Source organism: Typopeltis vanoorti, chromosome 14, assembly GCF_054136105.1.
Source record: "Typopeltis vanoorti isolate ZY-2024b chromosome 14, IOZ_Tvanoo_1.0, whole genome shotgun sequence".
NCBI classification, from domain to species: Eukaryota; Metazoa; Arthropoda; class Arachnida; order Uropygi; family Thelyphonidae; genus Typopeltis; species Typopeltis vanoorti.
The window spans coordinates 8,220,199-8,246,200 of NC_143562.1; the positions used below are offsets into that span (position 1 = coordinate 8,220,199).

At 36.5% G+C, this 26,002-nt stretch overlaps 1 protein-coding gene across 1 annotated transcript; it reads left to right on the top strand.

Annotated features, from left to right (window-relative positions):
- The first annotated feature begins 116 nt into the window (after positions 1–116).
- Positions 117–26,002, top strand: LOC150099163 (uncharacterized). Its single transcript, XM_090403596.1, has 2 exons — positions 117–215; positions 22,971–26,002. Exon 2 carries the CDS (start codon positions 23,082–23,084, stop codon positions 24,447–24,449), a length of 1,368 nt encoding a protein of 455 aa, XP_090259722.1. The 5' UTR covers positions 117–215; positions 22,971–23,081; the 3' UTR covers positions 24,450–26,002.

Genomic DNA, 26,002 nt, shown 5'->3' on the forward strand with positions numbered 1-26,002 from the left:
AATTTACATGTTCTACTACACATCTTCGACTTCTCAAATTTCACAAGTTACTTTCTCTGTGCGCCATCTATAATTAATTCGAGAAGCTCTAACACGATATTTTTTTTCTGTTGCATGGGAATATAGGAGATTTCACGGCCTGCAACTGCTATGTTATTATTATGCAATATATATATTATATTTTTGTTTTTTCATCCCAAGGATTAAATTGATAGGTAAGAAGTCATGTTGCTCATACTTATACAGTGCCAATGTCTATTATTTCTGCTATTGGTACACAAGGTATGTAAAGATACCTTCCATAACCGAATAAAATCACGTAAATCATCTACAATGTGGTTGCTTTTCATTACGTTCTGTCAGTTTCACTGTCAAAATGTTTATCAACGTGTTAGTTTCTGATGAAGAATGACACCGCGTGAATTCCGAGCATTAACAATGAGTGCTATTGGGTGTCTTTTGAAATATTTTACGATTGCGTTTGTGAATAATTACTACTGCAATAAAATTGAGAAAAAAATCACGAATTTACATTTAAATTTTATCTAGCATAGTTTTTAACCTGAGCTGGAAAACTTTGAAAAAAAATTACTTAAATCTTCCTTTTTTTGGTACAAGAAGAAAATATTTGGCCATATATGTAGAATGAACGATGAGAGAAAATTAAAAACGTTGCTGTTTGGAATGATGGAAGGAAAGAACAAAAGAGGAAGACCAAACAGAGAATGGGGCGATGACATTGTCAAATGGTGCGGAAATTCTATACACAAACTGAGTCATCTTGCACAAAATAGAATGCAGTGGAAGAATCTTATCAAGATGGCATCAGACACCTAGGGCGTTGAACCCATGGTTGTTGTTGTAGAAGAAAATAGGTATCAATGAAGTAATCAGAAATGAAAACTCATTTATTTTTAAATAAAATAAACATTATGAAACGATATTTTAACTTATTCCTGCTCGGTTATCGTCGAGCGGTAATCGCTAAAAGAGAAACTCCGGTTTTATATACTCTAACTTCACATAAGGCAAAGGTTGGTAGAGCCTCTGCTACTAATGGCTCAGTTAAGTAAGTTTGAGCGCGGTTAGTAGTTGGAAGGGGCCCAATCGTTCGATGCTTTGGCACACTCTCCCTCGATGAGTCTTTGGACTCCCTGGAGGTGTCAAATAATAATTATAATAACAAAAGTAGCATTTTCCCTATAACATTTGCAAATTAAACATCAGGATATTTTTCATCGCATTTTCCCAATAATATTTGCAAATAACAAAACATCACGTGTAATTTCATATCACATTTTCCTGATAACAATTATAAACAGAGTATGAAGTTAGAGAAACTATAGGGTTTCATACTCTGCGACCAGGGGTTACAGATGTTTATAATTATATCATAGAATAAATTTGATGTGAAATAAAATGCGATCTGTTTCATTATTTACAAATGTTAATGTGATATGAAAAACATCCAGATGTAATAAGGAAATTGTATATTTTTTATGTGATATATTGGCTTCACTGACTTTAAAAGGTCAGGTTAGCTTTGGCCATGGACCTAAGGTGTTTGTTTCTAAGTACACACATTACTTGTATTGGCTTTTCTGTATAATTTATCTCTTTAGTTCTTTCTTTTGGTTTTCAAGTAACACACCTACCGAGAAGCAAACACCTCTGTCTTTCAGCCATCAAAAGCTAACCTAACCTTTTCAAGACAATGAATGCTGGCCTGGTTGGCTGAGTGGTTAGCATATCTGCTCTCCAGCCAAAAGGCTGTGGGTTCAAATCCTGCTGTGGGCATGAATGTTTGTGATTGTCTGTGAAAATACTAGTGGTGGTGGTGGTTGGCGGTAGATTCATTGCAGTTATTGGCATTTCATTGCAGTGAATTGAGTGGTGGAAACAGAGAGCTGTAGAATAGGTGCCCTGCCCTCCCTTGATGAGTCTTTGAACTCCCTGGAGGTGTCAAGTAATAATAATAAATGCATCACCCTGTTTGAAAATATTACAAAGTCAATACCAGCAGTGCATGCACATAGGAATAAGTATCTCTAGCTGTGGCCTTTGAAAACTAATCTGACTTTTTAGTAAGTGAAGCCAATATATCACATAACCAAAGTGTATTTTCTCTATAAAATCTGTACATTTTTTTCATATTAATATTTTCCAAATAATGTTTGTAAATAATGAAACATGTCTCATTTTATTTGATATCAGATTTTTCCTATAACATAATTATAAACATCTGTAATTTCTGGTCCCAGAGTTTGAAGTTACAAATGTTGTTGTACAAGGTGAGCCTTGATTATAAAATGAGCCCCTGTTTTTTACCATGTTATAGCTAGTTTGGCACAGTGGCAAATAGAACCTCAATTATTTATTTAAATTTTTTTTTTTTTAATATAGAAGCAGCTTTGAAATACAGGTACTGTCATTCACTGCATTCACACTGTTTCCACCATATAACAAATGCCAGGAGTATAGAAAGAAAGCAGTTAAGTTTTTATTTTATTATATAACACCTCCAGGGAGTCCAAAAATTCATCGAGGCAGGGCACCTACTCCACAACTCTCCATCTCCACCACTCAATCCACTATTTATAACTACATTCATCGTCTACACCAATGACATCTACCGCTGACCACCACCACCACCACTAGTATTTTCATAGACAATCACAAACATCCATGCCCACAGCGGGATTCAAACCCGCAGCCTTTTGGCTGGAGAACAGTTGCCGTGGTGTATATGTTGTGGCCTAAAATTGTTGGTGGAACCTGGCAGTCAGATTCATACACTTAACTGGAGTTGAGTTCAACAGATATGGTATTTTTAGGAATGACAGAAGAGTAGAAGAGATGGGGGAAATATTACTAATGAAATTAGATGACTTGTTTCCATTTAAGATAGAAATACATGAAAGCAATAATGGTAATAATTTCTCATGTAACACTAAGTTTGAGACTATCTGGTCTGAACCAGCGGCTAACATGATGGAATATATGGTGGATGTTACTATAGACTTGGTAGGTCATTTGCTAGGAATGAAGAAATGCAATGCCCATTTACCAAGATGAGTACTAAATGAGTAATTAATATGGGTAACTTAAATTATCTGAATGTTGATTGGGTGTAAGAGAAAACTCATATTAAGAACAAAGGAGAATTTCTTGAGATGGTGTGTTACAACTTCCTCAAGCATCATGTGAAAGAAGCAACACAAAGACAAAGAGTGTTAGATTTGATCATAGCATCAAATGGTGTCTCAGTTCAGGATATGACTATTTTTCCACCACTTGGTGACAGTCATCATGCCGTACTGACTAGGAAGTAGACAACTATATAGATGTTCCATTCAAGACAGGTTATATGCTTAACTACAAATCTGGAAATTATGACAAACTCATGCAACTACTATATTTGATTCTGCAATTGTTGAATGGGAAGGAATGCATGAAGCAGTGCATGGGAATCTTGAAAATATGCTTAAATGATGCAGTATCAGAATGTGTCTCTAGAGTTCAACGAACAAATAGAATGGATTCAAATGGATGTGCAATCTTAAACAGGAGACCATAAGAAGATGATGATGTGGAAAGAATATCATGAGAATAAGAGTGAGTGGAGTTATAAAGTATGTATAAAGCTCAGGCCAGAAAAGTTATAAGTATTGTACAAAAAGCCAAGTTAAAGTATGTAAAGAAATTGGCTGCATAGGCTAGAGGCAACCCAGAAGAATTTTGTTAGCTGCAAATGAAAGAAAGAATTACTGTGGAAGAATAAGCACCCATGTGACTCAGTGGAAATGGTGTTTGCATTCCTCAGTGCTACACTATCAGAAGAAAGCGCATCATCATTTCGATTTTAGTCGCTGACTAGAGAAAATTTGGTCAGCCTGGCTGGTCGAGTGGTTAGTGTATCTGCTCCCCAGTCAAAAGGCTGCGGGTTTGAATCCCGCCGTGGGCGTAGATGTTTGTGATTGTCTGTGGAAATACTAGTGGTGGTGGTCGGTGATAGATGGCTTTGGTGTAGTTGCGGTGAATTGGTGGATTGTGAGTGGTGGAGACAGAGTTGCAGAGTGGATGCCCTCCCTCGATGAGTCTTTGGACTCCCTGGAGGTGACAAATAATAATAACTGTACTGAATGCAGATGGTACCCTAGTATCCGAAGCAGATGAGGTAGTTCAAATAATGAGTTCTTACTTCACCAAGATCTATTAACCTTCTTCTTCTCTTCAAAGATTAGGCATTTGCTTGTTATGGCTTCATTGCTCTTTCCATCTTGCAGCTGGTCTTCCTCTCTCTCTCTCTCTCTCTCTTTTTTTTTCCCTTTGGTCTATATCTATCCACCTCTTTTGGTAGCTGATATCTTTCCATCCTAAAAATAATATTCTTTCCATTTCTCTCTATATTCCTTGATCTTTTTCATTTACATTGTAAATATCTAGATCTTTTCTGTCTTCATTTCTTAAAATGGTCCCCCCATTTATTTAGTCTTAAAAATGTCATCTCTGCAGCTTGTATTTTACTTTCATCTTTCTTTTTAACTGTCCATGTTTCTGAACCATATAGTAGAGTGGGCATTACTTTATAAAATTTAGTTGGATTTCTCATCTTTTTTTTTTAAATTTTTTAATTTAATTTTTTTTTTTTTTTCATATTCAGTGTCCTTTTAATTGTTCCAGAAAACAAAAGAAAACTTTTGTTTTCTTATGTGAAATTTTTAAATTGTACTGTTGGTTTATTTTGCGTAATTGATAAACTGACTTTTGAAAGTCATCTTCATTTCTTGTAATATAATCTGATCATCTGTATACAGCATTGTACTGATAACAGTTTTTCTGGTTGACTGGATACCTTGTTTTATTGTTGTTTTCCATATTTTAATAATGTGATCAATATATATATATATATATATATATATATATATATATATATATATATATATATATATATATATATTAAATACAGTTGGAGATGATCGTTATCCCTATCTGATGCCCTGATTCATTTCAATGTCTTCTGTTAATTTATTACCTAACTATCTGTCTTTTTGTATTTTTATATAAACTTTGTATAGCTTGTACCAAATGTAATGGATATCCTTGTTATTTCATTATATTCCATAGATTTTCTCTGTGTATTTTATGAAAAACTTTCTTGTAATCTATAAAGGCCATAGGAGTCTCTAAATTAAATTCTTATCTTTATTTTTATGATGATTCAGGCCTCCATGGGTCAAAAGACTCCATGGAGGCTGTTTTACTATATAGCATAGTAAAACGATCTGTATCTATTTTTCCCTTTAATTTCTTTTTTTGTTTCCATTATCAGGGCTATATTAATGTTTTTAGTTGTTTTATTAATTCTAATTCCTTTGTTGTTATACTTTGCACATTCCACATGCCTACTTTTAAATGTCTGATTCCTAATCGGTTAATTTTATTTTTACTATGTCATTTTCTGTTGTTTCAGTCCAATGAATTTTCCAGTTCAAGCATCTAAGTTGTAGAAATTTTTTTACTTGGTAAGGTAACCAGCCCTATGCAAAACTCCCAACCTGGAGGATCACGGTATCTCTCTGAGTTTGGTCCCTGCCTCGTAACCTGTCCAACTAGGGAGGCCCTACCAGTAGCCTAGCTACCACTGGCATAGCTCTTGAGGTCATTGGTGCACGCAAGCCTCCTTACTGCATCAAGGTAGAGATACTATTAAGGAAGCATCTATCAACTTGATGTATGTAACATAGAACATGGTGCTACTGCTACTAAATTGGATGAAGAGATAAAGCAGTATGAGAAAGAGATTTTAGAGCTGTTGCCATAACCTGGATAAGAATTGGGCAGTTGGAACAGATGGGATATCCGCACATGTGCTAAAGGAACATGTTAACATTTTAGCTCAGGAAATATCCCACAGGAATGAAAAGAATGTATGATAATTCAGTGGAAGGGTAGTGCAAAGACTGATGTGTCTAGCCCTGTCAATTTCTCTGGAGTAATTGTATAGCATTTGGAGAAGATGGTAAGAACTTGCATATAGAAATGGAGTGGATAAACAAAATATACTCTGTAAATAACAGGTTTACTAACCATCCCTTCAAATCCTGGGGACCAAATATGAGCAGTAGTCCAAGTGTGGTCTGATCAGGGCTTTATACAATGGAATGGCAACTCTTTTATCTCTGCAGGTCAGCATCCTTCTCAGTATTGCAGCAATCCTCTGGGTTACCTTCACCACCTTTGCAGTATGCTCCCCGAATTTCAGGTTTCTATCAATCATTGCTCTCAGATCATTTGCCTCCCCCACTTCCTTCAACAGAGTATGCAGCCTCCTTATCTTGTGTGAACATTTCACACAAGATAAGGAGGTGTGTGTGAAATGTTCACACACACCTCCTTAATGTGTGTGAACATTTCAGCATGTGTGAACATTTCAGCATTTCAATTATCTTTTGAGTTGTATTTGCAATCTTTGCCACATGGCCCCAGAACTTCAACTTCCTATCTATTAACACTCCAAGATCCCCAGCCGCATCAGTTTCTTCTAGCTCAAATCTCACCAATATAATACAACATTGGATATCTAATCATGCCGAATTGAATGACTTTGCATTTACTGACATTGAACTGACACCCATTTTCCCATGCCCGCAATTCCAGGCTATTCAAATCATTCTGCAAGTAAATTATGGATATTATTTCTGGGAAAATCCCATGTTACTCCTCTTAATAAGCTATTATATTTACGGCTATTTTGCCTGCTTCTATTTTGGAATGCCCCTTTTTTTAGGAGGGCCACTCCTAAACAGAAGCAGGCAAAATAGCCATAAATATAATAATTCTGCAAGTGTGGCATATCAGCAGCATTCCTGATTACCCTACCTATTTTTGCATCATCAGCAAATAGCTGTATGTCGCTTGTCAAATCCTTCCCAATATCATTAATGTGCAGATTGAATAATAGTGGACCGAGCACTGATCCTTGTGGTATACCACTTGTTATTTTATTTCTTTTTTTTTTAATTTTTTATTTTTTTATTAATCTTTGTACTGGTTACGGGCAGTACTACCCCTACATCATGTCTAGACATCTCGTCCAGACTTAATATAGGCCTAAGCCTTTACAGCCGTTTTACCCTATGCCTGTTCTAGTTATCATTGTAGTCATTCTCTGGTGGCAATGCTAGTCACCAGTGTGCCCTGTAGGGCCCTCAAGGAAAGAACCTTTATATCCTTCTGTATAAGCCCAAGCTGTTTTAAGTCCTTACAACTATCTGCACTCCATACGCCATGTAAAGAGATAGTGGTGCTGGTAAACCTCGGAGTTTCCCCATGCTCCTCCCATATCTTACTAACTAGATCTTGGTTATTTTTATAATTTACTTTAGAAGAGGAGGCTAGTGGGTGCCCTGTTCCCACCACCTGGGCATCAACTACCCAAGCGTCAACATCTCTTTTAATCACTAAGTCTGGCTTATGCAAACCTGCGGAGGTCCTATAATGTGGTTCCACCGCAGTCTCCCAACCTTTGTTCTTAAAGCGGTTGTTCAGAATGGAGACCACGGTATCATGCCTCCTCATGTGGACCCAGTGGTGCGGAAGCAACACTGGGCTATATGAGACAATGTCTCACTGTAGTGGCAGCCAGCCCTACAGTTGGAGTTGTCACTACCCCATCAAGCTGCGCGGGCTCGAGTAGGCAGCGCATTGATCCTCGTCTAGATAAGGTCAAAATACTCAAACCCAGGGAGGAATCTGGTGCCATCCCTTACCCAATCATGCTGGGGAGGCACCAGATATGATTCTTTTAAAGGAGCACCATCTACAGAACAGTGCAACAGAGATGCCTATCTCTTGTGTTCTGAGGGTGCTGACTTGATTAAAGTACCTTGATAATGGGACCAGCCTTTAGCACGCCTAAAGTCTTCTTGTATTAATGGGCTATAGAAAGCCTCTCTGCAGATGGGGGAAGAAGATAGTTCTAACTGCACGATTCTTGACAGCCGCAGGCGTGGGATCAGCCATCTAAGTGATGGAACCTCATGCCCACCATCCTTCACCCTTGCATGGAAATATGTAGTAGGAGTGTCAGTCGAAACCATGATCTCATGGCTGAACGGATAGCCCTGTCCATTCGGGAGAGTACCAAGATATATGTCCTACCAAGCACCAACTTGTAGTAAAAGCGAGGTAGGAGATAGTGGGAAAGGAGAAACAGTCTTTGCTGGGGCTTGAGAGGAGCTTTCCTCAAAGAAGTGATCCCAGCTTCTAGGATAGAAGGGACAGAAGACCTCTTTGGGGTGAACATGATACCAAGGTATCTCCACTATTCCAGGATGGTCAAAGCATGCAACGGCCTCCCGTGCAGGGAAAACTCTATAGTCTCGACCTTAAGCTTCTTGTCACGACCAGAGGGGACAGGAGCTAAAGAGCAGGACTTCTCTACATTAATAGAAAGGCCTTGAATAGAGAAGTAGTCAACTGTCCAGTCAAGGAGTTCCTGCAAGCCTATCTTAGTAGAGGCTACGAGAATAAGATTGTCCGCAAAAGCCATAGCATTAAAGGAAGAAGCGCCTAGAGAGTAGCCTGTATGGCTAGGAAGAGAATGAAGAAACTCATCTGTGATGCAGTTAAAGAAAAGGGGAGATAGAGGATCACCCTGGTGAACCCGTCACACTGTAGGAATAGAAGTTGCACGGGACCCTGTAGTGATAGTGATGGAGCTACCCAAGTATAGCTCCATAATATAGGAAAGAAAGGATTCTGGACATCCAGCAATAGACAGCACTTGAAGGAGAGCAGGAAGGGGGATGCTGTCAAAGGCCTTTTGGAGGTCTGGCGACACCATATATAGAGGATTAAGGTGACGTCGGGAATCAGAGAGAAGAGAAGAAAGAAGATATATATTCTTGGCACAGCCATCCAAAGGGACAAAAGCTCTCTGTCAATAATCATGCTGTATATGTTGCTGAAGTCGTTTAACTAATATTTTATGATAGAGTCTAAGTAACACAGGGGAGATGGTAATAGGTAAAAGTCTGATGCACAGCTTGAAACTTTTTTCTTCGGAATGAAGATAGTTCTTGAAGCACGTAAGTATGGTGGTATTACTTTACTGGAAAGGAGAATGTCCACTATGTCTTGATGAATGTTCAATGGCACCTTCCGAAGCCTAGATGCAGGAAAGTCATCAGGTCCAGAGGCACAGAAATTGGATGGAAGAGCTGCTTTAACCCCTTAATGCACCAATTAAAACTCAGAAAGCGGTCTTTTTTCTGCCAATTTTTTTATTCTTTATTTTCTTTATACACAAAAGAACATTAACAAATCTTGGAAAAACACAAAAAAAAGTCTCTTTTTGCAAAAAAAAAAAAAAAAGTTTAACTAAACTGCATCTACTTCACTAAACTGAGTTAACTCGGGCAACAAAAAAATCTTGAAAATAATAATGTTTTAGTCAGAATTTACCACTGTGAGGTAAATTCTAAAACACAGGATGACACGAAGAGGAACGTCACAGTCAGTGCACATATATCTTGTTTCTTTGCGAACCCTTTTATTGTGTTCATTCCTTTTTCTTGAGCAGAGGAAACACTGGCAAGTTGGATTTTCTTTCTTTTCTGTTGATGGTATGAAAGATGGAAAATGTTGTGCAGATAATCTCAGTGGTGTTGGGATATTTGATGGACATACACTTCTTGAAATGCTTGTAGTTTTATATTTTTCAATGGAGATTTCGATTACTTTGAGGCGAAAATAAAGTGAATCATCTTACCGCTAGATTTTTGGTAACGCATGAAAGCATTCCACAGTGCCAGGTCTAAGGGATGAAAGAAAATCTTTTTATAATACTTCTTGCTTCTCTTTCTGGGTACAACATACGAAGACAGGTGTTGATCACTGCGATCAACACTACCCATGGTACAGTTGTAATCCAACACAAGTTGCGGTTTTTTTATTCTTCCTTTGCGCATCTCTATATCTACCATTGATGTAGTGTGAATGGTAGAGATAAGGGAGATATCCTTCTTGTCCTTCCATTTCATTACACACACTTTCCCTCTCTGAAAACCAATTCCTTCTCCAGTTTTCAATTTTTTATTCTTCAATTCGCTGGGTACTTCTTTTCGTGATACGCGTAATGTTCCATAAACATCAGTCTTATTTTTTATCAATAGATCCGCTAATCCAGGTGAATTATAGAAATTATCCATAGTCAAACAATAACCTTTATTCAATAAAGGTTTTATCCAAGTCATCAGTACTTGCGAAGACATTGGAAGATTGCTAAAATCTCTCTCCAGAATGGTATTCTTGCCAATATAGATTATAAAATTATAGACACATCCACTTTGTGATTCACATAATAAGTATGTTTTTATGCCGAATCTATTTGAGAGGAATGTATTGCACCCGTCCCAGACAACCTTTATAAAGCAATAAACTTTCGTCAATAGTCACCAATTTCTCTGGCATAATTGAATTGCCAAATTTTCTATTCAAATCTTCATAAATTGGCCAGATTTTGTTGAGTTTTGGGCAAGGGTGATTTGCTGGATCAAATTCATCATTATTTGAAAAATGTAGAAATTGTTTTATGGCCTCGAAGCGTTTCCTGCTCATATAATCCGGAAAAAATGGTGTATATAATAATGGATTTTTTGTCCATTAATGATGGTATTCTGATTTTCTTACTATACTTTGCAAAAGTACAGCAGCTAGAAATACTCTGATTTCATTTGGATTTGTGTCATACCAAGAAGTCTTTTCTTTACCACGGGTACAACTCCTCGCATATCTATTTGTTTCATCCACAACACGTTGAATCAATTGATCTTTAAAAAAAAGCTCGAAGAAATTTAGGCAGTTATAATTGCCAACATCAATATTTTTTATACCAGGGGCTTCTGCGAAAGTGAATGGTGGATGAGCATCTTGTTGTATTGGATACCATTGTTGGGCTGAAGCAAGAGTTTCATCATCAGTACTTTCATCCTCTGAAATAGCATCAACTTCTGAATCAGTGCCACTGTGTTCTAAAGTTTCATCTTCTGAACTAAATAACCAGTCTTGATCACCATCCATGATAGGGTAATAAATATAATGTAAAAATAAATAACAAACAAATATTATAAAATATAAACGGTCTCGATGTAAACGGCATTCTAGTGAACAAATGCGCAATTGCAAAACAAAGAATTGACATTTACAGGTGATGATGCAGCAGGCAATAGTGGACAAAAAATGTGCAAATGCAAACGAAATAGCTAATGCATGCTGTTGGCAACTTTTCTCGGCTGAAAGGAAATAGGCACAAAATTGTCTAGCATGTATATTCGGTTGTATTTATACGTGAAATTAAAATTCACGGTCACACGTATTAAGTCGGGTGTGTGGAAAAAATTCAGTTTCTTGGACCCAAGTTAAGTCATTTGAGTGCGTTAAGGGGTTAATCTCCTTTAATCTGCTTTAAATCTTGCAGACTCACATCTCCTGTATACCACTTTTTGATATCTGTCGGTCAGCCATCTTATCCATGCTAATATTCTATAACCTAAACTCATTTTCTTCAATTTATGCAACAGTTTACCATGCTGTTTTCTGTCAAAAGCCTTAGCAAAATCCAAAACTATCATGGTGTATCCATTTTCTCTTGTCTTGTTCAATGGTAACATTGTTATAGAATGTGAGCAAGTTGCTAAAACATGGCCTTCCCTTAGGAAACCCATGTTTACTAAGGGAAATTTACCAATTTTTCCAAAATCTTCGCCACCACTCCTGGGATACTAATTGGTCAATAGTTGGATACATCAGTCTTTGCACCACCCTTGTGCAATGGAATTGCCATACATTCCTTCCATTCCTGCAGAATATTCCCTGTTCTGAGACTCGTATTAACAGCCTAGTCAAAGGAATGGCCAGTTCAGCTGAACACTCTTTTAGCACACATGCTGATATCCCATTAGTTTGTATTGCTGAATTCTTATTCAATTTGTGCAACAGCTCTAATATCTTGTCCTCATACACCTACGTTTCTTCATCTAGTGAAGAGGTAACAGTGAGCTCAATGCTGCGTACACTAGGTTGATAGCTTTTAACAAAATGGGTACTCGTTAACTGAACAACCTCTTCTGTATCTGTAACACTCAGGCCATCAGGATTTAGAACAGTTATTCTTTCTTTTACTTGCAGCATATCGATAGAATTCTTGTGGATTGCCTTTAGCACGCAGAGCCAGTTCTTTTCACTGAGACTTTGCTTTCCATACAACAGTTGTGACTATTCTGACCGGCTGCTTATAACGTTCATAATGGATGTCATCCTTATGCACACTGTGTTCTTTCCACATCATCCTTTTCTTACGAATCTCTTGCTTAATAAGATTACTCATCCATTTGACTCCTACTCTATTTATTCTTTAAACTCTAGGGATAACATTCTGATATCACATCATTTAAGTATTGTTTAAATGCTTCCCATGCACTGTTGATATTCTTTCCATCCAGCAACTGATCCCATTCCACTGAACTTGGTATACTCCTCAGTTGGTCATAATTTCCTGCTTTGTAGTTCAGCATATAACCTTTTCTGAATGGAACATTCATAAATTTAGTCACTTCCCAAGTGAATACTGCATGATCACTGTCACAATCAGAGGCAGTATAGTCATGTCTTTAACTGAAACACTCTGACACTATAATCAAATCTAACACTCTTGCCCTCGAGTTCCTTCTGTCACATGCTGCTTGAAGTTGTCCTGCAACAGCTCAATAAATGCATTTTCATTCTTCTCATGAGATTCTACTGCTACCCAGTTAATATGTGGATAATTAAAGTCTCCCATTATGATTACTCTTTTCATGCTCATCTTTTCTATTTAGTGATGCATTTCTTCATCACTAGCAACTAATCCACTAGGTCTGTAACAATACCTCACTATGTAATTGATCTTGTCAGATTCCACCTCACACCAGATGGCTTCAAACTCACTGCCACATGAAATATTGTTAGTGGTAGTACTACAATCATAGGTCTCAACTCCAACTGGATTCAAGTCATCTGATACCATTAGCAGCACGCCTCTTCCTCTCTATCCTGCCTAAAAATAATGTACCCTTGACACTCAATGCCATTTAGTAGGTCTGATTTTGATTGCCAGGTCTCACTAATACCTACAATCTGAGATTGCAACATGTTGACTAAGGCGAGAAAATCTATCCCTTTGATACTGACACTACTAGCATTCATGTACAGACATAATCATCTACCTGTTTGTTCTTTTGTATTGTCTTGTCTGCTATCTACCTGACACAGTTTGACAACTTGCAAATCTATATTCTTCTCTAATGCCTTACACATGCAGACATATTTGCACACATTTGATGAGTCCGAACTGGATGAACACAAACCCGAAATCATACTCTCCTCATCGACATTTCCATGACAAAGCCCATTCCTGTCATTAACACAGTTGTATAACATTGTCGCTCTGACACTCACATTCACACAATTCCTCCCTTTATAGTTTAGTTTCCCTGACTCTCTGTGTTAGATCTCATACCAGTTATTAGTTTTTCTAGACTCCTGATACCAAACGCATTCAGATGTAGGCCGTCCCTCTTATACAAATCCAATCTTCCCTCAAACTCACTCCACACATCCAAAAACGCATCCATTCCTTCTACACAGCCTATACATTTCTCTAATCATTTGCTATCATATCCCTTCTTAATTCATTTTTATCATAGCTAGGTAAAATACTGATGATTTTCACTTTCTCACTCTCGCCTCTTCCAACAACCCTTTCATGTCCTCTCTCATACTGAACTTATTGGCAGTTAAGTCGTTCGTACCTACTATAACTACGATTTTGTTTACTTTTCTTTTCTGTTTTAGAATTGCTTCTTTTATATTCTTAATCTTTGCTGCAGGAAAATTTGATGTTATGACTCGCTCATCTACAGCATGTTTTATTATAGAGTCACCATAACAAATAACTTCTTTCTTTTTAATAGCATAAAGAAGTTGCATTCGTAGTGTTTTATTCATCATCATCATCATCATCAAATTCCTGCCATGTACCCTCAAGGGGTGTACAGGATATGATAGTACTACATGAAAAAACTACATCATTACTAACTTCCTATCTACAATTTTCCTCCAAATCAGTATGTTACTTGTCAAGACTCAAACATTATCAGATCTTATATTTCTATCGTCTAAGGCACTTTGTACCGTATCAATCTACCTATATCTTGGTCTTCCTCTGGGTCGTTTTGCTGCCAACCTGGCAGAGAACACTTGTTTTGCTAATCTTTCCTCGCCATTTCTGTTTAAGTGACCATACCACCTGAGATTAGCTCTGCTAATGCATTCCTGGATGCTGACAATGTCAAGTTCTTTCCTAATATCCTCGTTTTTAATATGATATTGCCATTGATGCCATCTATTCACGCCTATAATCTTTCTCACGACTCTCATATCTGCAGTCTCTAGTCTTTGGTCAAGTGTTACTTCTGACCCAGCTCTCAGATCCATAAGTCAAAACTGGTTTGAACACTGTCTTGTATACAGCTAATTTAGTGTTCTGAGTAATTTCTCTCTTATTCCATATGAATTTATTCAATTGACTTCCTACCATACCAGCTTTGTTGATTCTGTTATCTATTTCTATTAATTTACCATCTTCAATAAAAATCGTGCCTAAGTAGCTGAAATGTTTCACTTGTTCCACAGGTTCTCCATTCACAACACAGTTGACATTTTCAATGATTCTGCCTATTTTCATTGTCTTTGTCTTTTTATTGCTGACCTTCATACCATATCTATTACAACAGTTATTCAATTTAGTCAGAGAATCTTGCAGACTTGTAGCGGGTTTATTTAGAAGTATAACATCATCCGCATAAAGCAAAGAGCTGACATTAACATCTCCAATTTTGATATCATGTTTAATACCACTTTCCTTCATAATGTGATCCATATAGATAATGAATAACAAAGGGGATAATGTACATCCTTGTCTCACACCAGATTTAACATTAAACCTTATTCCTGTACTTTCTTCAATTCTAACTGCTGACTTACAACTCAAATAAAGACTAAGTATTGCTTGATATAATGCCCCATTGACACCATATAACTGCAGCATATTGATGTCATATGCCTTTTCCAAATCGACAAAACTTAAATACAGATTATATTCCCGATTATTTGTCGTAAAGTGAAGATCTGATCCTGACAGTCTCTATTTGGCCTGAATCCAGTTTGTTCTTCACCAAGCTTTTCTTCCACAATTCTTCTCAACCGTTTCTGAAGTATACTTGCATAGATCTTGCTTGCATATGGGTACTATGAATGCTCTACTCCAATCATCTGGAATTTGTCCCTCTGTCCAGGCCTTCTGAACTGTGCAGTGGCCACTGTAGGACTTTTATACCCTCCATGCTTGAGCATTGATGGTTGAATATCATCTACTCCTGCTGCCTTTCCACATTTCAGGCTTTTGATGGCTTTTTTTTTACTTCAGGTATGGATATGTATTCCTGACTGCATACCTGGTCAGTGTTTTTTACCACTGTGCTGTCATCACTGTTTGTTTCATTTAGCAGTTTTTCAAAGTAATTACTCCATACTTCAAGGATATCTTTTTCTCCCATTTTCATGTCACCTTTATCATCTCTAACTCCTTTTACAGCACACTTTCCTCCATTCCTAAGCTTCTTCAACAACCTCCAGAATATTTTGCCACCTTCTTGATATTTAATTTCTATATTCTTGCCAAAGTCCTCCCATGACTTTTGTTTAGCTAGTTTTACACAGTGTTTAGCATTCTTGCATTTGTCTCTATATTCTCTAAGAGCACAAGCTGACTTATTTGACAGGAATGATATGCTTTCTTCTTTTCCTTCACTGCCTCTTTAACTTCCTGTGTCCACCAGGGAGTTCTGATTTTTTTATCCTTGCAGACAACCTCACCACATGCCTCTCTGGCAGAATCAATCAATGTTTTCTTCAGAGTTTGCCACTGAATCTCCAAGGTTTGATTCCTGTTCTCAAACTCTTTCATTTTTTTTTCAATAATCTTTGTGTATTTTAGTCTACAGTTCACATCTGAGAGCTGCTCAACTTTTATTCACTTTAAAACTTTCTTACATGTTATTCTTTTCAATATGAAATTCAATTTTATCCTGCTCAAGACTAAATAGTGATCACTTCCGATTTCAAATCCTCTGTACACTCTGGTGTCCTGCACCAGGGAGAAAACATCACTATCAACAATAACATAGTCAATGAGACTTTTCTTATTCCTAGCCTCTTCTCTCCATGTGAATTTGTGCACATTTTTATGTTGGAACATGGTGTTAGTAATAACCAGTCCATGTCCTGAGCAGAAATCCAACAGATATTTGCCATTATTATTAGCTTTGCTCTTTTCTCCAAATTTTCCCAAAATATTTTTGTATGTCTCACAATCATTTCCCACTCTGCTATTTAGATCTCCAACAAGGATCAACTTTTCCTTTTTCATTGTGTCAGTTGATTTTTCTAAAGCCTCAAAAAATTCCTCCACTTCTACCTAGAACCTTCTGTGGGACCATAGGCACAAATAAGTCTCATTGTCCAGTTCTGCATTCTCATATTTGCCCACATTACTCTACTTGAGACTGACTGCCATTCAAGAAGATTAGCCTCGTATTTTGTGTTGAATATTATGGCTACTCCTTCTTTTCCTTAATTGTCATTGCCTGAATATAGCATTTTGTATTTATTGCTCAGAAAGATCTCACCAGTTTTGGTCTTTTTTGTTTCAGTCACCCCTATTATGTCGATCTGGTACTTATCTAATTCCTCAGCTAGCAGCATTACTTTGCCATTCAGGCTTCTTACGTTGATAGTACCGATCTTTAACTCTGTTGATATTAAGTTGGGGTGTGTTTTCAAATTTGTTCCAGTAGCTGACTTTTCGCTGTTCGCCCTGGTTCCCTGGCGAAAACAATGGGGGCCTTGTTTAACCGGGCGATGTCCCAGCCGGCATGAAATTTTGTCATGTTGTACCATCATTTTTTATTTTGGTTTAACCAATAAGAATACAATTTGGTCGGCTAAATCCCAAATTGCCAGCCTATCCTCGTTCGTTTAGTATCCAAGTAGATACCCAACAGGGTGCACCACGAGAAGGTGAGGATTGGACATTAGGTCAGAAGCCCTGGTTGGTTCTCTGCATTCCTTTAAAGGCTATGTGGAGGTCTCCTCTCAGTTATACATCTTTGACCCTTAAGCACCCCCTAAGTGTTTTATTCATTGTATTATAAATGTATAAATGTACAAATATTTATACATCTCCAAGAAAGCATTCAAAAATATGTACTCTTTCTCAGCAAAAATCAGTGACTCAGAGACAAATTGCCGGTGAGTGTAGTGTTAGTTTGGGTACTGTTAATGCGATTTTAAAGAGGTTTAGGGAGACAGGTACCTTTTTTTTCTGACAGAAAAGTAAATGATCATGACTACACTTACTCACGATCATTTACTAATTAGGAAAAGTAAAATGAACTCAAGATTGTCTTCTGTGGACTTAAATAGAGACTTGACAGCTTGTGGGATTAATGTTCCTGACATGACAATCCATCGAAGATTGTTGAAAACAAAGAAGAATGCCCATGGACCAAAAAAGAAACAGCTGTTGACAAAGGCTATGCAGAAAAAGAGGCTCCAGTTGACAAAAGTGTGCAAAGATTGGACTGTTGAGAAGTGGAAAAAGTCATATTCTCAGATGAAAGCCATTTCTTTGTCCAAGGAGAGCGAGTACCCTATGTTCACAAATATGGACTGAGAAGACTTCTACCACCCACCTTCAACAAGCTCCTAAACACCCAGCTAAAAAGATGTGATGGGGTTATTTTACCTATGATGGTCCAGGATAACTTATGCCTTTTTACAGTGTGATGAAAAGTGACCAATACTTAAAAATATTGGAGAAAAAAGTGGTCCCAGAAAATGCAGAAAAGCAATGAACTCAACTTCCAACAGGATCTTGCTCCATGCCACACTTAACAAAAAGTGAAAGGGTTCCTCAGAAATCACAACATACAATTGCTCCAGTGGCCAGGTAATTCTCCTGATATTAACCCAATAGAACATTTAGGTAATTAAATTGTGATACAACGGATAACTAAATGCAATCTATTAGAAAAGTATGGCTTTGAGATCCAGAAATAAGAAAAATGTGTTCTACATTGGTAGAGTCCATGCCTAAGCAAATTAATGAACTTATTAGAAGAGAGAGGAGCACATATAAATTAGGTAAAGTTGGAGTTTAATTATTGTGCTTATTTTCTTACAAAATTAAAATTTTTCTTTAAAATGTGAGTCCTCAAATTAATTTGTTTGCTACTGTAGCATGTACTATGCACACTGACTATGACACATTTCTGCTGCACTGGCTGAAGTTCAAATTTCAGATCCCTTGCTACATAATTCACATTACCTCTCAGGTCATTTGTGCGATCCATTAAAATCATCTTCTCTACATTTTCACCTTGCATTATTTTGCCACACATTCTATTATTTTTTCCCAGCAAGCACTGATCTGCAACTCTGCTCACACTCCAAATCAACTCCCAGCAGATTCATTCATTCTTGTCTTACAGGTATCCCTGACACTTTCTGCTGCCACTCTCCCCCCCCCCCTCTTTCTCTCATCTCTATGTTTTGCTACCACACTCATGACTTTCATCTATTTCCTTTCTCTTTCTATCCCATTCTATCTTCTTCTCACACTAGCTAAACTGTCTTTCTACTTTCTTAATCTCTTCACCTTCCCCAATTCAGTCTTCATGGCTTCTATGTTACAGCAGTTATCTTTCTCTCTCCACACATCCTGCTTTCACCTGATATTCATTATGCACATTCATGGCCACCAGACACAGCATTTCCCTCTGGCACACTTCCCAAGGTCAAATCCATAAACATACGTTCCACATTGTTTTCATATGGATCACATGAAAAGAATAATTAAGCCTTGGAGAGATTCATTTTAGCTCCTTATTTTATACAGATGATGCTGTATTATTAAATAACTACTGTAAGAGATATGGTGTGGAAATTAGCGATAAAAAGATAGACTATAAAAAATAGTCTCCATACACAGTATAACTGATGTTATATTCTGAATGGAGAATACACAAATGAGTAAAATATACTATTTAGACACAAATTTTAGTGAAGATACTAATTAAATATGGAAATAGATTCCCTACACATCAAAAAAAGTTGATGTGTAGGGAATCAGTTAAATAAATTTATATGGAATAAGAGACAAATTAATCAGAATACTAAATTATACAAGATGGTGTTCAAATCAATCTCATACCTAAGCATCTGAGAACTGGTTACAAATAAAATAGTTGTTTGAAGACTAGATGTGAGTTCTGCGAAAAATTAGGGAGAGTGAACAGAATGGCAGAATCATATTAAAAATGAATATGTTAGGGGAAAAATGGAACTACAGGTTAGGCAATTATAACAAGCTTCGGAGTGAGCTTGCAGCAGTCCCATGGCAGAACATATTGCAGGGGAAAGATGTTAGCAGTGCATGGGATAAAATCAGCGGGTATCTGAGGAAGGCAATATCAGATTGTGTCCCCATGGTCAGGAAGACAAACAAGGTAGGCATTAGATGGATGAGTAGTAGTATCAAGCTTGTTCTGCAAAAAAAGAAAATGTTATGGAGAATTTACAAGGAGAAAGGCAATCAGTACACCCATACAAGGTTCAAGCTAGGAAGGTTACCAGCATAGTAAGAAAAGCTAAATCAGATTATGAAAAGACCTTAGCCAAGGAGATCAAGCATAATCCCAAAGAGTTCTTCCACTATGGCAAGTAAAAGGAAGAATGACTTCGGAAGGATAACCTTAGTGGGTGCTGGTGGTATCGAGGTGATCAATTCAAATGTAATAGTAGAGTTACTGAGTGATCACTTTTCAAAAGTCTATCACCCAAGTGAGAATATCTCTGTACCTGTAGCAATAACTAATGTGAGAATTGAAGTTAAGAAATCAGAGCTACTTAGTATATTGCAAAATTTAAATGCAAACACTGCTGTAGGTTTAGATGGAATATCAGCTCGGGTGTTGCATGAATGTGCAAAGGAATTTTCAACGTCTCTTACTTGGTTATTCAATTTAAGTTTGAACTCTGGTATGGTCACTAGGGAGTGAAAGGAAGGCAAAGTAGTTCCTTTGCATAAAGGTGGCTCTAAAACTGCAGTAGTTAATTACAGACCAATTACCATCTCGGGAGTGGTGGTAAAAGTATTGGAAAAGTTGGTTAAAGACAAAATTCAAGAATGGGTAGATCAGAATATGATACTCTATAGGGGCCAACATGGTTTTGTTAAAGATCGATCATGCCTTAGCAATTTATTAGCTTTTTATTATTATTATTATTATGTGACACCTCCAGGGAGTCCAAGACTCATCGAGGGAGGGCTCTCTGTCTCTGCCACTCAATCTACCAAATACAACGAACTGGAACTACACCGATGCCATTTACCTCCCCCCACCACCACTAGTATTTCCACAGACAATCAAAAACATCCATGCCCACAGGATTCGAACCCACAACCTTTTAGCTGGAGAGCAGATACACTAACCACTAGACCAGCCATTCATATTATTATTATTTCATTATTCCTTCACTTTTCTCTTCTACTTTTCGGCGGCTTGCCTTATGGCTCATCGCCACCTTGACCGTGTGCGTGCTCCTGTCATAGGTCGCTCCATCAACAAGACAAAAGTCTCAATCCCTTCCATCCTACTAGAGGACCTTTTTATAATAGAATGACATGAGTTGGACAAAGGAAATGGCTACACAGTGGTACTTCTGGATTTTGCTAAGGCTTTTGACAGCATACCCCATGGAAAATTGTTGTGCAAATTGGAGCAGATGGGGATGGATACTAAATTGGTGATATGGAAAGGAGAATGGCTCACGGAGAGATACCAGAAGGTGGTGTATGGAGGAGCAACATCCAGGATGAGGCAGGTGACCAAGTGGTGTGCCTCAGGGTGCTGTGCTTGTGACATTGTTGTTTAATTTGTACATAAACGATATAGGAAATGGCTTAAAGGGAGATATTCAGTTGTTTGCTGATGATACAAAGTTGGGTAGTGCAATAAAAAATCAAGCTGATGTTGAGAGTTTGCAGGATGATTTAAATAAGCTGGTAAAATGGGCAAAAAGAAATGGATGTCAGTTAAATGTGGAAAAGTGTAAAGTTATGCATTTTGGGATTAAAAGATTACCAGCTGTGTATTACATTGATGGAATAGTACTGTAAGAGATTGAGGAGGATAGGGACTTAAGAGTGTTGGTAGATAGGGAGATGAAGTTCAAGGGACACATTGCTAAGGTGGCCAAGATTGCACATAGGATTACTTGGTTATTGAGGAACACACTAACATCCAGAGATAAAGAGGTTATTATTCCCCTTTATAAAGCATTGATACTTCCACATTTGGATTACTGTACTCAGGTCTGGTCACCTGGATTCCTTGGAGATGAGGAGGTTGTGGAAAAGGTTCAGAGGAGAGTGACTAAGTCGGTGAGTGATGTAAAAACTGCTCCCTACGTTGATAGATTGAGAGCTTGTGGGTTGCAGAGATTGGTTGATAGGCAGAAATTACTAAAAGGTTTTTATAAGATTGGTTCAGGGGAAATGTTTCAGCTCTGTGATAGTGATGGAAGAACAAGAGGTCATCCCTGGAAATTGAGGAAAAGTGTGGTTAACAAGGGTGTGAGAATGAGGTTTTTTGCATTGCCTGACTCAGTTGTGAGTTCTTCATCTGTAAATGAATTCAAGAAGAGATATGATAGATATTGTTTTGATAGTTTGGGTCTCCTGCGATGAGTCTACTGACTCCATGGAGATACCCATACAAGCCATAATAATAATAATAATAATGTCAGAGGAAAAGTTAGCAAAACAGGTGTTTGTTGTCATGATGATAGAAAAATGACAGAAGAAGAAGTTCCAAGTGGATCAATGCAGTTAGAAGTCTTAGTAGACTGAAATGTGATATTATACAATAGTCTTGACCAATAACAGACTAACCTGGAAAATTGTCAACTCCATCTGTCTCATACAGATGTGACTGGGATTTTCTTCCTGAAAACTTTTAATTTGTTTTTTATTCTATAAAATTTGCAGAGTACACAGGTAGTTAAAAATCATGATACATCTATTCTCATAGCCTGTGATTAACCACCCAACCGGCCATGATGTGTATACACATCAAAGTTACCATGGATGCGAAGTGCATGTTAAAATTGTAATACCATTGATATTACATTGAAATATATGATGGATACGAAGTATGTGAGGAGTGAATTATTTTATCTATATTGACGGCAATGTGATTAATCATAACCTCAAGCCATTCTATCTGCATAAAACATGCATGTAATGCTTTTGCCTCCTCCTTACTTCTCTCTCGTAAAGACAAACCTTATAAACTCAAGAAGGTATCATATATGAGGTCATTCATAGTAGGCTTTTACAACAATGCAATTCCATCCACTTTCTAACCAACAATCTGTTGGTTGGAGAGCATATATGCTCTCCACTAGGCCAAACGAGACAAACAATTTGATTCAGAGAGCTTAGCTTCCAATTTGCTTAACATGAAAATTGTATAAAAATGTTCTTTCCATTTTTGTGTTTCTTCAAAAAGAAAATTTTTCTTTTCTGCAGCAGTCTGATATATAGGTTCACAATTTTAAAATTTGTATTAACAGCAATTAGCACACTGTGACTGCATTATAAATAGGGGTGCACCTTAAACAATAAATTTTGCTGTAATGAAAAAATAATGGATAATACCTACATGAAATGAATATACTGTAATTATTTCCTTTCAACTATGTAAAGTTGTTACTAATATATATATTTTTTTCTTTTAAAACAGATCACAGTTCATAGATGGAACATGGTTATTCATTCCAGCTGCCATACTGCAGAAATTTTTTTTTATCTCTGAGATCTGTAATTCACATTGTACAGCACATGCAAAACTAATATGGAAGAATGTTTGAGTGATGATTTAATATCTAATTCACTTTATTGTCCAGAGTACAGAAATAAATTTACAACAGATCAAACTCATGAAGCATCTTTGTGTGATGCATCAGGGATATCTTCCCAGTATTATGAACCTGAGAAGCAATCAGTATTGCTTCCAACTATTCGTAAAACGTTTACTTTTGGAACTTATGGCAGATCATTTACAGAATCTTACAACATTAAAAGACGTGTAAGACATCGCATTGACAGGAAACTTTTTATGTGTAAAACCTGTGGCAAATCATTTTTATTAGCTTCTACTCTTAAAGCTCACAAAAGGGTTCACACTAAGGAGAAGCTTTTTTTCTGTGAAACTTGTGGAAAAGCGTTTTCACATGCATCAATTGTTAAAATTCATCAGACACTTCATGCTAATGAGAAACCTTTCAAGTATGATATTTGTGGAAAAGCATTTTCACATGCATCGAATGTGAAAATTCATGAAACGGTTCATGCTAATAAGAAACCTTTCAAGTGTGATATTTGTGGTAAATCATTTTCACAAGTTTCAAATTTAAAAACTCACGAACTAATTCATAGTAAGGAAAATTCTTTTGTCTGTGAAACTTGTGGAAAATCATTTTCATTTGCTTGTCGTCTCAAAACTCACAAAAGAATTCATACTAATGAGAAACCTTTTATATGTGAAACTTGTGGAAAATCATTTTCATATGCTTGTAGTCTTAAAACTCACAAAAGTCTTCATACTAATGAGAAACCTTTTATATGTGAGACTTGTGACAAATCATTTTCACGAGTTTCACTTCTTAAAGATCATCTCAGAGTTCATACTAATGAGAAGCCCTTTGTCTGTGAAACTTGTGGAAAATCATTTTCACAGTCTTCTACGCTTCGAACACATAGGGGAATTCACAGTGATGCAAAAGCCTTTATCTGTGAAACTTGTGGAAGAATATTTTCGCAATTGTCTCGTCTTAAAATCCATTCAAGGAAACATCATCCCCATGAGAAATGCTTCCGTTGCGAAACTTGTGGAATATCTTTTTCACAAAATGATACTCTTAATACTCATAGACAAATTCATACTAATGAAAAACCTTATAACTGTGAAAGATGTGGTAAGTCGTTTTCAAGAGCTTGTTATCTTAAAACTCACAAAAAAATCCATACTAATGAAAAACCTTATATCTGTGAAACGTGTGGTAAATCATTTTCACAAGCTTGTTATCTTAAAAATCACCAAAAAATCCACTCTAATAAAAAACCTTACAAGTGTGAAACCTGTGGAAAATCGTTTTTACTAGCTGGCAATCTTAGAGCTCATAAAAGTAGAGTTCATATTAAAAAGGAACCATATCTATGATTATTGAGTAACTTATTATCCCAAACCTGAAATCTCTTAATGTGTACTAAAAAAATTCATATTAATGAGGGACTTTAATATGTTTAAGAAAATTATAAAGCTGTTTGGAATACTTTTAGAAGATATTGGAATTTTTTTTCTTTAATTTGTTACACAAGAATCTTTTCAAATTGAGAGGTCATGCAGAATTGACTATATTTAGTCATTTGACATAATGAGAAGGTGTAGGCTCATGCATGCAAGAAGTCAGAAGATTAAAGTAAGCTGCCAAAATTTGGCAAGCTTATAATAAAAAACATTTGTACAAAATGTGATAATCTATCTCAGGGAGGGATTCTTGTTTTTGAACCAAAGTTTTTACTAAACAAACCTACCAAAATAAGATTAGTTTAGGATTAAACATCTTTCATTACTAACAATTCAAGTATAATTGTTTGGTATACTTAATTGCATGACTGCAACAAATATTATTTGAGCAAAATGTGGAAAATGTGTTTATAAGTACTTGACAGGATCCTAGCATATTGTCTCTAGGGAGGTCCAAACTATTCTACTGTGTAGCATTGCATTAACCACCCAAATGACATATGAATGTAATAAATCAATTAATTTATGCTTTGTATCCATGTTATTTTAATATTATTAAAATATTATTTCAATTTCAGTAGCACTTTACATCTATGTAATTGTGCAGGCATGTCAAGGAGGTTAAGTCATATAAAGTTTTCTAAATTGAAGCATAATAATTTACATTATGACAGAAATTATGGAAAGTTAATATGACATTACATTGTCTTCTAATTGAAGAAACTTTCTTGAAGAACATTGACAGGTCAATACTGAAGAATTCACCATGCGCTGATGTGCTTGTGAACCAATCATCACTACTGAGAAAATTCTTTGGATTATAATTCGTGAAATGAATTTTTTAGTGGAGCATCAAAAATATATTAACATTTCAGTTAACTAAAAGTATTTTTCTACTAATTATATCATGTTTTTCTGTCTTTTGATTTCAATACTGCTTTACCTCCCATGTAATTAGAAGATCCCATTACAGCGGTTGCCAAAGTCATCAGTATTAGTCATGTTTAAGAGAATCATTCTTTATCTTATTGGTAGTGTGCAATTTAATGGTAATTTTTAATATTAAGTTTACTTATGCTAAATGATTGTCAGTTTATACTAAGTTTGTTAGAGCTCTCTCTCTTATTGATTTAAATGTGAGTTTATGACTGGAGCAAAATCATATGCCTTTTGTCCAAATTCAGTGACCTCTTTTCAGTACTTATCTCTTAGATCATAAATTCATAAATCTTCCAGTCATAAATTCATAAGTTAACTGATTAAGTTGTGGTGTGACAGAGTTAGGGTCAGAGCTCATAAGAATATCTGTAAAAGCTTCCAGTAAAGAGATGACCAATGATTATAGTCACTAGAGTGGCCTGTTTGAAAACTAGTCATCCAAAATTACAAAGATTCATAATTTTCCCCCTCATAATAAAATATTTGCTGAATTCAACATTGAGTGCTTTTTTTTTATAATTTGCTAA

Excerpts from the sequence above, each read along its gene's own strand:
- LOC150099163 (XM_090403596.1), top strand. The coding sequence starts at position 23,082 with ATGGAAGAATGTTTGAGTGATGATTTAATATCTAATTCACTTTATTGT.